This window comes from Panicum virgatum, chromosome 1K (genome assembly GCF_016808335.1).
Source record: "Panicum virgatum strain AP13 chromosome 1K, P.virgatum_v5, whole genome shotgun sequence".
NCBI lineage: Eukaryota > Viridiplantae > Streptophyta > Magnoliopsida > Poales > Poaceae > Panicum > Panicum virgatum.
Window position 1 is genome coordinate 53,119,236 of NC_053136.1, and position 13,367 is coordinate 53,132,602.

Genomic DNA, 13,367 nt, shown 5'->3' on the forward strand with positions numbered 1-13,367 from the left:
GGGAATTGCCGATTGGTGTGCTTATGCCTGCGTGGCAGGGCAAGGAAGGGAGATATCCATCTTGTCGTGTCTAAGGACCGAGTTGGTGTTACGTCTCACCTAACTCCACTCTCGTGCAAACCACTCGACCGTTGAATGGGCAACAGCGTAGCATAAATCCCACTAGTTGGTGTGGTAGCCATCAGGTGAGCTGAGAGCAACGGGTGACTAAGGAAAAGGGATAAGCCCCGAGTGACTTATGCCCGGTTATACCTAAGTGAACGGTCGATGACCCCTTGGTACATCCCGTGATGGCTAATCAGGCTTAGCTATGGTGGGTAATGGCTATGTTGGGATCTACACCGATACGACGGTGTTCGAGTTTGTGGCATCCTACTTGTGGGTAAAGTTGCACACCTCTGCAGAGTTAAGAATCTATTCGAATAGTCCGTGCCCACGGTATTGGGCGAGTTACGGTGTGGTCTCACAACTAGTGTTTCTTGGGATGGGCTGGCGTGAGTTGTTTTGGAATTGTGTCCGGCAGTGGTGCCGTGTGCTACGACGGACGGGGAGTCCGGTAGCAGTTTTAAAACCTGAACTCTGTGTTACTGCAAAAACTGATTTCTAAAAGGTTTTCCGTAAAATGAACCCCTGCATAAAATGTCATTTTTCTGCAAATTAAACCGTAACCTTATCCTTGATTTACCTATGCATATTATTCTGTGGTAACCCCTCCGTGGGTGTGGTTGGACTTGCTGAGTACGTTCGTACTCACCCCATTCTCACTTTTTACAGAAGAAGACCCGGACTTCGTTCCAGACGACGCCGAGTAGGGTTATCGTTCTACACCCAACCTTGCCTGTGGAACCGGCCCCGTTGAGATGCCTCCGCTGTCGTAGTACTCTGAGCCCGTAGTAGACCCTATGTGGTTTGCGGTCTGGTGTTATATTGTAGCTTGGTTAATAATTATCATCATCTGTATCGAGTGTCCTCCAAAGTTTGTACGGTTTTGAACCATCTGATGTAATAAATGTGGCATCAGCCTCCTGGGACTGGTGCTTTGTATCACATTTAAGTCTTCTCTTATGAGGGGACGCTTCACAGAAATTCCTACCAAAGTTATGATCTATCATGCTATAGTTTGGGCTATTATTGAACACAAGAGGTGAGTGACGAGCTGCAGCTTGACCCCCTATGATTTCCATACCTCAAATGGTCTTTGATAGTGGTCCTATCCATTGGCCATGGATATTTGTCTGGTTGTAGTTTTGCTGATTACTCTTTGGAGTATTGTTGATTACTTATAGTGTGGTAGTTGCTGATGCTTACCCAAAATTTGTCCATCCATAATTTTTTCCTGTTATTATCTTACTCTTATAACTTTAGATTCTTTAACCATCTAGTAATTTCTACCTTATTTGTGGACATTTGGCATTTACAAGTTCAATTCAATGGTTGCGCAATAGCTTGCTCTCATTATGGCTGTAGGTTAGACTGCTAATGGGTCATAACCCTGCTCAAGCCTGTAAAAGTTCTATTTATATGTAGCACTGTTCCATTCTAAGTCAAATGTTGGCCTGGGAGGCTTGCCATATATCTAGAGTTAAGAGCAGAGCTTTTGATGGGCTTTCCAATTTCAAGCGCTAAAAGTGTGCTAACAGGGTGAAGCTGGCCTAAGTGTATTGACATGTTTGTTGTATGCTAACTGAGTTGTATAAAAGGCCCAGTCTAAGGCCATATGAGTGCCTGGATTGAGATGAGCTTATATCTAGGGTATTCGGTCATATGTATTTTGGAGGTACTTTCACTTTTGGAAGACTGATGAATTGGAAGCATTATCGAGTGTGCAACTGTGCATACATATCATACACACGTTAGCCTCAAGGATAATATTTTCTTACCATTGTAATTTTGCATGATTTCTTATCTCCCACTGTGTGGGCCCCACAGGTCATTGGCACATCGATGGCAACTATGTGATTGTTTTTTCTAGTGGAAAATAGGGAAATGTGCTAGTTTTGGGGTCCTATTTTAGCTGTGGTGCAAGGGTTTCTACTGGGTCATGACCTAACAGAAGTTTTTATTGCATTGGTGTATTGGTGGTGGCTGCTACTCTCACCTACCAGTACAAAAAGACAGCATATGACCAAACTTTTATTTCTACCGGCTCATTATACTACTTTTCTGTATTAGCTTAAACTAAACATGGTATGATGCTAGTTATGTATTGTTGTATAATGGTCATCTGGTTATGCTGTTATTGGGTCATCTACTGCATATCTGAGCCTTTTGATTTCTCCCTCTACTAATTTATCTGCTTGTTCGGAAGACTCGAAGAGCTATCATAGAATTTTGGTTGTGCATGGTAGAAAGTTATGGGCGCTTTGTTGGTCAGGTGTGACTATATATGAGTCGCAAGCAAGTCTACCAAATAAGTTATATTTCTACTTTTCCAAGAAAGGTCCGAAAAAGAAAAAACTCTTATCAGTTACAACATAATAATTTAACTGACAGTAATTGAGTATTGGTTGTGTCCTTTAAACACTTTGTTTTTGCACGATTCAAGTTATCTGAACTGCCAATGGCATAGTTTAGTCAGTTAAAAAATAATCCCAAAGCTGCGAGGCTGGCTACTGGTTTCATTATGATGCACTGTTAGTTTTACTGGCATGCCGATAAGTGATACCCATTCAATATACAAAAATGAGTAAATTGCTCATATCTTGCATTATTCAAGTCACAACAATTTATACTCTGCATGACCACTGTACATGGTAATATATACTAGTTAATAGTACCACTATTCAATGCCAATGATTGAGGATATGGTGATTTATGTTGGTCAAATGCCATAGGATTTTCTGACCAAACTTGGAATTAATAGCTGATATGACTACTATTTCAGGTACCAGAAACAAGTTATGGACAGTTGATGTCTTAAAAGTGTGAGGATCTGTAGGAAATTTGAAAAGGTCAAATACCATTTTGGATATCATCATCCACTGGGCAATGATACTGAAGTATTATTTCTTTTGTTCATATATCCCTTGTGAAGTACCCTGCCCTTTATTTTTAGGGTTAATTGGATCCATACCATTATAATTATTCGAGTTCACTGATCTGCCATTACAATTTGTCTATTCCGAACAATGCTATCACAATTTTACAACTCTTGAAAACATACCACTACTTACCCCTTCGGTATGTTTCTTAGAAATTATGGACCAAAATACCCTTTCATCCTCATCCCCTCTCTCCTTCGGTGAGGCATCAGTCTGTGTCGCTGCCGTTGGCGTCAAGAGCGAGGCGCTCTCGGACCTCGAGGAGCGCGAGCACACCAGCACCGTAGGCCAGCCTGCCCACCCCGAAGAGATTGCCATGCGCGAGATTCAGAATGCCTACAGACCTAATGCAGGACACGGCAATGGCCGCATGCTGAACTTCCGCTTCCTGGTATCTGCTCCGCTTGGCGCTTCCTCCTGCTGGGGGTTGTAGCATAAGCCAACAGGCTTGCTTGCTGATTGATGAATACACGGACTCCCTTCACTTTCGATTGCTGGTGCGGGCGGCGTGCTTGAGCAGGAGGCCGCGGAGGAGATCGTCGGGGAGGCCCTGGACGATGGAGTGGAAGGGGTCGTCGTGGAGGCCGTTCAGCGGGTACTCTACTGCCGCCGCCATGGCTCCTCGATTGCTCGTGTGGCGCGACTCCATTGAAGGTTCTTGCCTTCTTGGTGGGTGATGGATTCAGTTGATGCTGCCCGCAGGCGCCGAGCCCGCAGCAGCGGCTAGGAGAGCGACAGGGACAGGGCCTTGCGGTGGCGCGGGACGGAGGGGCACAGGCCCGTCGGGGGCGGCGGCGGGGATCTGCTCGGTCATGGAGCGAGAGAGGGGTAGGAAGGAGAGGGGATGAGAGGACGAAGAAGATGAGGGTATTTTGGTCCACAGATTTTAAGACACATCGAAGGGGTAAGTAGTGGTATGTTTTGAAGAGTTATAAAATTGTGATGGCACGGTTCGGAATAGACAAATTGTAATAGCAGATCAGTGAACTCGAATAATTATAATGGTGCAGATCCAATTAACCCTTATTTTTATGGTACAAAGTAGCCTCTCTGAAATTTGTTCTGATATATTAAGCTTTACTCTGTATATGATCTGTTCAGCAGCCATGTTCGTAGTTGTTCCTACATATTTTAACTTTCAAACTTATACATGCTAGAAAGCATTCACATCATAGTACTTTCCTAAACTGTGAGTACGTTTTAAACGTTTGGCACTGTACAATCTCAAGATCCAGCTTAGCTAACACTTTTCAAAATTTAGAACGTATGTGCAAAACCATGTCTGTATGGGTTTTGACATTCCTGCAATTTCCTACAGGTTTAGATTGTGAGTTTCAAAGGTGACAAATGCAACCGGTATGATGAATCCCGCGAATTGTATGAATTGGTCTTGACGGTATTACCGAACCGACGTCTCATCAATAGTATGGGCATTTGCAATGAAGCCTTGTATAATGAGCATTTGTAACATGCAGGCTCAACATAAGATAGTAAATAGCTTAACGATTATTCCCGCCGGCTTAACGAAGGAGTGTAAAATTGCTTAACGAACGCCTTGTAGTATGGACATTTGTTACGTGTTTATACGACGAATTTTGTTAAGATTTTGAGAATGGATTCATGGGGCGTGCACGGCAAATACCGAGGCCCACGAACTTTGTTAGGACCAAATACGCTTAACGGAACACATATCGGATGTTGCGGACCCACATAAGGCCCAAAAAGACGCCGGAAGCCCACAAAAGGCCGAAAACACTAAAGATAGGGCCGGCCGTGGCCCACCAGGCCCACGGAAAGCCCAAAAGAATGACAGAAAGCACACTTTCGGCCCAAACTGATGAAGTCAGGCCCATTTACGGCCCAAATAGATGAATTCAGCCCCATTTATAACCCAAAAGTTGGACGAGGGCCCATGAAGATAAAACCAGGCCCATTAGCGGCTCGTAACAATAAAAGCAAGCCCATTTATGGCCCAAAAGACGGCACAAGGCCCATAACGATAAAACCAGGCCCATTGATGGCCCAAACAGATGAATCTAGGCCCACTAACGGCCCTTGCTGACGCAACCTGGCCCATTAATAGCCCAAACACATAAAAGTAGACCCACTAACAGCCTAACAGACGCAACCAGGACAATAGGCGGCCCAAACGGATCAAGCAGGCCCATTAAAGGCCCATTTCATGCTATAGGGCTCAAAGTGAACAATCCAGTCCTGCTAACGACCCATACGGCTGCAGCCAGGCCAATTAACGGCCCAAACAGAGGGCCAAGCCTACTGACAGCACGACGGATGCCACCGTGCCCTCCAAAGACCTAAATGGATGCCACTAGGTCCATCAACAGGCGCAAATTGAAACCCCATTGAGGTCCCCATCAGGGCCACTAGCGGTTCAAACTTACGACGCCTCTACATGTTACTTAGGACCATGGAAGTTGAAAATTTTGGCCAAACATGCAACGGTTAGGACCATGGAAGAGCATATCAGCCCCGCGGAATATAACTTAACAGTAGTCCTAAAATTTAAAACACGCACCCTAAATAAATAAAAAAAATCCGAGGCAATAGTGTCACATCAGAGTGGCTCAAATTAAAAGACCCATTTCATCCAGTACCATAAACACAGTAACCCCGTAACAGGTTACCAAACAAAATTGAAATTCTAAATAGTCAACAAAATGGCCTGATTGCACCACTAAAACTTAGGAACATGAATAATAAACCTAGGTAACAAGAAACCTTGCCGATGTCCAATATGTCTGTCAGGACCATAGTCACAGGATTCGGGGTCGATGCCTCGTCCCTCGACCCGGGAACGTCGTTCCGATTCGAGGGTCGGGGTCGAAGAGGGTCAGCGTCCCATTCAAGGTTGGATCGTGTCCCGGATTGAAAGGGGTCGCAGCCCCATTGCTAGCAGATTTAATTGGGATAAGGAGGTTAAGGACAGTGGATTGGTGTGGTTTTTGTTAGACAATGAGCTGAGTACGTGTAGCATGGTCTAAATGTACTCTTTCATATGTTTCTTATATGCTTGTGCAGATTAGTTTCTTCATTAGTAGCACATATATAGTTTTTGTCTTTATCGACCCCGATGAATCAGGGTCGCGTCCCACATAATAATTTATCGTTCCATAGATGTATACCCCCTTCGTACCACAATTTTATAAAATGACGACCCTCGACCCTCGACCCCGTTCCTCGACCCGGTCGACCCAGAAACTTTGTGACTATGGTCAGGACAACAGTCCAATGTCCAAATTTACATAGATACAACAAAAAATCTTTAGCCAAACAAGGAAAATAAGAACTACGTAGCGAAGACAAAATGAAACCAGAAGCTCTTTTACAAATGATATGTTGCTGTTAGGGAAACAGAATAAAGTTTTACAAATGTCCATCACTGAGTGTCATCATTGTGAAATATTGCTGAAAATACTAACTGTAGTAAGTAAATTAAAAAGGATCAAGCTAAATGACAAGAATTCAGGATAAGGTAGCAAAACTTGAAGCCAGACGCTCTTTTACAAATGACATGTCGCTGTTAGGAAACTTACACATGGTGTAAACACATTGCCAGAGTGGAAAAAGGTAAGGCATTTCAGGTCAATTCATGCTACAGACTTTGCCAACAATATCCCCACTTCCTAGCACAGAAGCATTATTGTCTATCTTAGTTGCTTTAGAGAGACAGCTTGATCCATTTACAATACACAAATTGCGTAATTGCCTAGATCATATTAGTGTATCACATGAATCGATGAAGTAGACAAATGACATAGACACTAATAAAAATATTACTATATTGTTATAAGCTCCGGAAAAAAAGTTATTTTGTACAGTAAATATCACAAAATTACAACCATTTATGGAAAATACAGAAAATATCTTTAAAATAATGGAATGAATATAATGGTAAAAGTTGTGTACTGATAAGGGTTCCCTTCCGTAGGTACCATACTACAAAAACGAAATCTAAACCGGGTGCAGAAAAGAGCATATCAGATATTTTTTCACTTACAGTAGCTTATGCATGATGCCAATCAACAAAGATAAAATGAGCAACCCAGATTTAATGAGCTGGCCACCACAAATGCTCACAAGGTCCTTTTTTCCCAAATGGGGATTCCGACAATAACATAAGACACATTAATTGTGATCAGCATTTATTGGCTCAAAGACTAATACTCCCTCCTTCCACTTTTATTAAGGCATACTATAACATGGCATAGTCTTCAAAATAACACTTTAACCATTCATTTATCATATTATCACTTATAGAGTTATAAACTTATAATCATGGTAAAGTATATTTGATTACGAATCCAATCATATAAAGTTTACATTATAAAAATAAAAAAATTAATAGTCAAAATATTAGTCAAAGATAACAAAGTTTGAATCTTGATATGCGTGTACGCCTTACAAAAGTGGAAGGAAGGAGTACGTTTAAAACTACAATCCTTTATTAACTGAGATCAAGCAAAACTTAAATACATGAATGTAAACTAAAAAGCTGCATTACATGAATGTAAACTAACAAGCTGCATGTTCAAGAAAAGCTACAGCTCTAAGCACAATTTTGACGACACGAATACATTAACATGCTTGACATGTGATATGAGATGCTTGAATAATAAAATGTGCACACACAAATGTAGTAAAATGTCTAATTTACACGCTCTTCCGATCCTTGCTATAAGCAACTAAAAAACAGATAGCTATAGTCCTGTGTATGCTTATTTACCGCCTATGCTCAATTTAAAGACGTGTTATTATGTTACTGTGGCATGGATTTTTTATGAAGAGTAAACTATTAGAGTGATATTCACAAGCATAAGTCTGCCATATGTTCACTTCTCAAGATAAAGCATGAATGCTGCACAGGGCTGATTATGTTAGAGTGATATTCATAAGCATAAGGCTGCCATATGTTCACTTCTCAAGATAAAGCATGAATGCCGCACAGGGCTGATTATGTTAGAGTGATATTCACAAGCATAAGTCTGCCATATGTTCACTTCTCAATGTAAAGCATGAATGCCGCATAGACCTTGAAATTGAGAAAGAATCAAATTAATATGCAGCAATATGACAATCAAAATAGTTTATGAGATCAATTCCATACGATGTGCATATGCTGGCATCAAATACCTACATGATCTGCTACTACTATTACTACTAGGTATGCCAGCTCAGTTTACAGCACCCAGGGCTGAAACCTGGCTTCCCGAAAGGCCAAAAGGGACCTTCACGAGCAAGGATAACTACCTAGATCACTTAGATCATAACAAAAGACCAAGTACAGGCATGCCCCGCAGCACTGAAATGGAAGTCGAACACAAAAATGCCACGACCACCCACTCAGCATTAACAGAACTATTTTGTTAACCACACATAACAAAATGGCTGCCATTATTATGTTGTGCAAAAGCAATAACCCAGGGACATGTTATTCTATCAAAAAAGGATAAAATACAGCTGCCATTTTTATATTATATTACAATTTATAATTTGATAGAATTGTATATGCTGTACAACAGAAAGCAAATCTGGGCATGGAATGGCTAGGCAACCAGCAAAAATTATCAACTAAAAAAATCTTAATAGAGACTGCCAACGACCAGAAATTTCACTTTTGACATTGAAAAATGTTGCAAATTTCCTTAAACAGCTACAAGAAGAAAGGTGTATATGTGTTAAACTAAAGAGCGGGTTATTGGTAGGCTTGCATGTCACCGTGGTTTACGTTATAGCCAACAATGTTCGAGAAAAAAATGTTATAGCCAACAAACACGCAGTCAAAGACTTAAGGTCACATTTGACAGTGAGATATTGACCATCCACAATCCGTTTTCAAAATAAAGAGTAAAACAGTCCGAAATTTCTGATGAAATAAGCAATTTTAGTCAAACATGAGTTTTGGAAAACTTAAGCGACATGTTACCATTTCTTCCACATAGCAACAAGAGAAAAAAAAATATAATAACAAGCTAAGACTGAAACCATAATGCACGTATTCAACACAAGATACCAGCCCATACTCCAAAAAGTGCAACCTCATTTCTTAGCTTAAGACAGAACACATTTACTCATCAATGCTTCAATTGAGAATATGAGACAAAGCATAACAAACTCATGAAACTGCAAGATACAAGAAACCAAACTAGTGCAATCCTAAAAAGGCCACATCTAACCAGCAATTTTCTTCAATCAGGAGGTGATTCGGAATGTATAGTCACTCAATTACATAGTGAATTTCAAAATCGCAAGAAAAATGAGATATCAACTAGCTATGAAACCCTGCAGACCCTGCAGATGCACATGTTTTTCATCTATGCAAAGGCCAATGAAAAAAAACATGCGACAAGTAATAAACCACTTTCCCAACTTCTCCTTAGGCACCAAATCCTAGCTGCGATATAGACGTGCATCACCCCTTCAAACCCATACGACCTGAACCTTCAGTCCTCTCATATTCTGAATATACAAACACAAGACTAAGCCCTACATTTTGCCAGCACCGCGAAGGAACTCCACCAAATCTCGATGCAGACAAAGCTTTTGAGCTACCCACCCATGTCTGCCCAGGACCCGAACCCTAGATTTAGCCCCCTGTACCTCCCCCAATCCCCTCTTCGCACCCACCAACACAACGGAAGCCCTAACTCAACACCGAATGGTCTTCCCCCTCTTTCCGCCACCAACTTCGTCTCTGATACCCGCCCTCACATCCCCGTCCCCCTTGCCCCCCCCCCCCCCCCATCCCATTCCCCTCCCATCCATGTAGTTCTCACCGGCGACCGCAATCCGACTGAGCCGCGGCGCAGAAGGCCCCACACGCTGGGGGATCTCCCATCTCCGCCGCGGAAAGGTGGGAACAGGTTGCGGTCGCACGGATCCGCCGCCACGGAGCAGGAACGGAGCGGCGATCGGCGCGAGGGAGTTAGGTTTGGAGATACGGGCGGGATGGAACCAGCGGTTTCGCTTTGATACGGAACGACCGGACAGGTTTTTGGCGTGGGAGTAGGAGGAAGAAGGAGAGCCCCGGGAAAATATTTGGGTGGGGCCTTGGCCTTGTGGGAATCATGTGTTTGGGCGCTCGGTCCATTATCGGTTTGGGCTTTTTATTTTTTTCCTATTTCTAATCGGGATCCGTATTATTTTGTATTGTACTATACTATTATTTCTTTTTTTCTCTCCATTTCATTTTTCGTTCTACTGCTGTGTTACAAAATGGTACATTTATATTCTTATAGGACACTATAATTTTCTTTTGCGCTTTGGTTCACAACTTATTTGAAATAAAACCTAAAAAGCCTTACTTTAATTTCAAACAAAACTAAAAGGACATAATTACATGGGAAAAGTTGCGCCACTAGACAGGAGTTGATCTCAAAATCCGCAGGGGTCGCCACAAACTGTACCAAGAATGAGCATAATAGTTACCTGGTTTCTGTGCTTTGCTCGGAACTTCAAATAACTAAAGGTTATAAGTATCGCGGGCATCAAACGACGCTTTGGCCGAGTGGTTAAGGCGTGTGCCTGCTAAGTACATGGGGTTTCCCCGCGAGAGTTCGAATCTCTCAGGCGTCGTTTACTTTTTTATTTTTCTTTAGACGGAACTGGACCCATGCTGGGAGGTGATGATTCGTCACGCCTGATGCCCAGCGGCGGTTCATTGGCAATTTAAGGTGGAGAGTTTTTGCTGCCTTCTGTACAAGTATTAAAGGGTCACCCTTTGTTTTCAAACAAAATAAAAACACAAGAATGTTTGAAACTGGACTAAGCTGCTGCTTGCGAGATATCTGTTCGTTCATGTTCATCCTCGTGCTTTCCCGTACTACCTTCAGGTCTTCAGCGTGGCCGAAGGGTATTTTTGGGGGCGCTAATCCACGGAGTTCCGGCAATGGCGAACCTCCACGGCGCCGCGACATGCTTGGGAGACGCGTAATCGATGCCCACACGGGGACCAACCAGAATGGCCTCCGGCTCTGACCCGTCCAACACTTCCAACCCACCTGAGAGCGCAAACAGATCATTACTAGTGAACGAAATGAACCAATCCAGTGTTTCTGGGTCACTGGGTGATGTTGGAAGATCAGCCAAGCATACCAGGTGTGTAAAGTGGATGATTCGACCAATCAGTGGATAGGCCCAGAGCTTGTCCAACCTGAATACGGTGGACAGAAATCTTACTACATACTACTAGTTGTGCGGGAACAGTGAGAAAACATGAACCTGGTAGCTAAAGCGAATACCTTTCCTGGTCCTGTAAGTAGAATTGGTTTCTCTGTTTGTTGACCTCGGCGCCGCTGAAGAGTTTCAAGACCTACAACAATTTCATGAAATCAATTTATGTCCAGCTTAAACTGTTATGTATAAGATTGCATTGATAAGGCACGAGACGCTGAAAGTCTGAAACTACACAAAGACCTTTATAACGGAAAAGTAGAGGAACTACAGCTTATAGTGGGAGCAATGTTCAGATATTAGAATTGGATTTTGGACAGAGGTTGAACTCCAGTTGCCCAACCAATGAGACTTAATTTTTCTTTTCTGCCCCAAATTGGGAGCAACATGAAGATTGAAGAAGAAATGTTGGGAGACAAGTGAGAAAAAATGCTCGAGAAATCCTATGTTCCTACTGATCACATAACTATCAAATGGTACAAATTCCCATTTTCCCTTTCGAGCTGGGGAGATTGCTGCGACTGCAGCTGCAGCCAGTCAGCTGCTGCAAAAGCTAACAAGTCATCGGACGGCCAATCGTGCTGCTATGCTGTGCAGCTACAGCCGCAGCATATGTACAGGCGATCGGACAGCCGCAGCCAATCCCCCATTCAATTTAGTACAAATTCCCTACCACAGCCCATAGGTTAGTACAGATTTGGACATTCAATTTAGTACAACTTAGCAAGAACCGTATAGGAACTTCAACATGGTCATAAGCCTCTAACATCTCTCATTCTACAAGCCAGCGTGTGAGACTGTAATTGTAGCATATCTTGTGGTCCAAGCAAACTGCATCAAAAAAAGATTGAGCATACCGGTAACCGGAGAACATGACCGGATCAAAACAACAGCACCAACACCCTCCATGTCAGCAACAACATTGAGCATCATGTGGAGCCCATAGCATAGATAAACATATGCATGGCCAGCCGGTCCAAACTACACACAACGGAGCACAAAGTTTAGCCCAATCTCAAATTCCAGACCTCCCAAATTTGCCTGCTCAGAAAAGAACGGTGCAAGGATCCTACCACTGGAGCAGTCCTCGCCGTGATGCCGAACCGGCCATGGCATGCGGAATCATTTGGCCTGTAGGCCTCCACCTGAATCAATCATATGCAGGAAATTTCGTCAGGATATCATACATAACTCGGTGATTCAGTGATTTAGCACCACAGAGAAAGAGCAATTCTCCATTTTGCAAAACAAAGAGAAGCTACATAGATAGGGAAATGTAGCCTTGGCGCTCTTGCAAGTTTGCAACAGCGCAGGGATTCTGAAGAACAGTAACCTCTGTGATGCGAAGGATGACTTCGTCGCGGCGCAGTAGCTTGCCTAGGAGGCGGGGGGCGAGGACGAGGGCATCCACCTCGAAGAACTCTTGCGGCAATGCGCGCCCAATACGCGGCACCGCGTCCACCTCCAGCGGTGAGGGAAGTGGCGCTCTCGCCGACGCCGGGCCCCCAGCAGCCTCGGCCTCTCCGGCGGTGAGGCGGCGGCTCCTTAGCTGGGACTTCTTCCTGGGGGAGGAGCGCTTGAAGCGTGGGGGCGTGGGCGCGCCGGAGGTGGTCATCGGCGATGCCTCGCCGGCGGCGTTCGTCGACGGCGAGAGGTGGGGTCCGAGTCCCAGTGTTCGGCGGAGAAGGGGGTGCGTGGAATTGACGGACGAGATGAATGGAACGGAGGTATCGCATTCGCATCGATGTCAGCTACGAAGCGTATCCGCGTAAATGTTTCTGGTGAAATTCCTGTTTGCCAATCTTCCAAAAAAATCCTACTTGACTTTATTTCAAAAAAAAAAATCCTGACTGATATAGCAAATCGATGTAGTCGATAGCAAAGATTGGGCCAGTTTCGATTGATGATGAAGTCACTAAAATTGTCAACGACTAAAGCAAGTGTTACTAAATAGTTGATGACGTTGCGAGCTGAATCGAGTAGAACAAGCAATTTCCTGGGAGATCACACTGAAAATTTAACTATTTCAGATTAGTTGATGAAATATGTGCTCAGCACATAGCTGGCCTATTGAACATTTTTTATGGGAGCATGAGTTGACTAAGGGTATATATTTGATTGAGCTAAAATTGAATG

At 43.4% G+C, this 13,367-nt stretch overlaps 1 protein-coding gene, 1 long non-coding RNA gene and 1 other non-coding gene across 3 annotated transcripts; 2 read left to right on the forward strand and 1 right to left on the reverse strand.

The window, feature by feature from the left end:
* The first annotated feature begins 1,079 nt into the window (after window positions 1–1,079).
* On the forward strand, window positions 1,080–4,648 carry LOC120643575. The gene is made up of 3 exons (XR_005663054.1): window positions 1,080–1,144; window positions 2,885–2,999; window positions 4,360–4,648. It is a non-coding gene; the product is annotated as an uncharacterized LOC120643575 (long non-coding RNA).
* A 5,904-nt stretch (window positions 4,649–10,552) lies between these two features.
* TRNAS-GCU lies at window positions 10,553–10,634 on the forward strand. Its single transcript has one exon. It is a non-coding gene; the product is annotated as a tRNA-Ser (tRNA).
* Window positions 10,635–10,685: 51 nt separating this feature from the next.
* Window positions 10,686–13,266, reverse strand: LOC120643597 (DNA-3-methyladenine glycosylase-like). The gene is made up of 6 exons (XM_039920000.1): window positions 12,565–13,266; window positions 12,305–12,376; window positions 12,089–12,212; window positions 11,300–11,370; window positions 11,154–11,211; window positions 10,686–11,059 (listed from the first exon to the last, which is right to left on the reverse strand). Exons 1-6 carry the CDS (start codon window positions 12,844–12,846, stop codon window positions 10,896–10,898), a joined length of 771 nt encoding a protein of 256 aa, XP_039775934.1. The 5' UTR covers window positions 12,847–13,266; the 3' UTR covers window positions 10,686–10,895.
* Window positions 13,267–13,367: the final 101 nt, after the last annotated feature.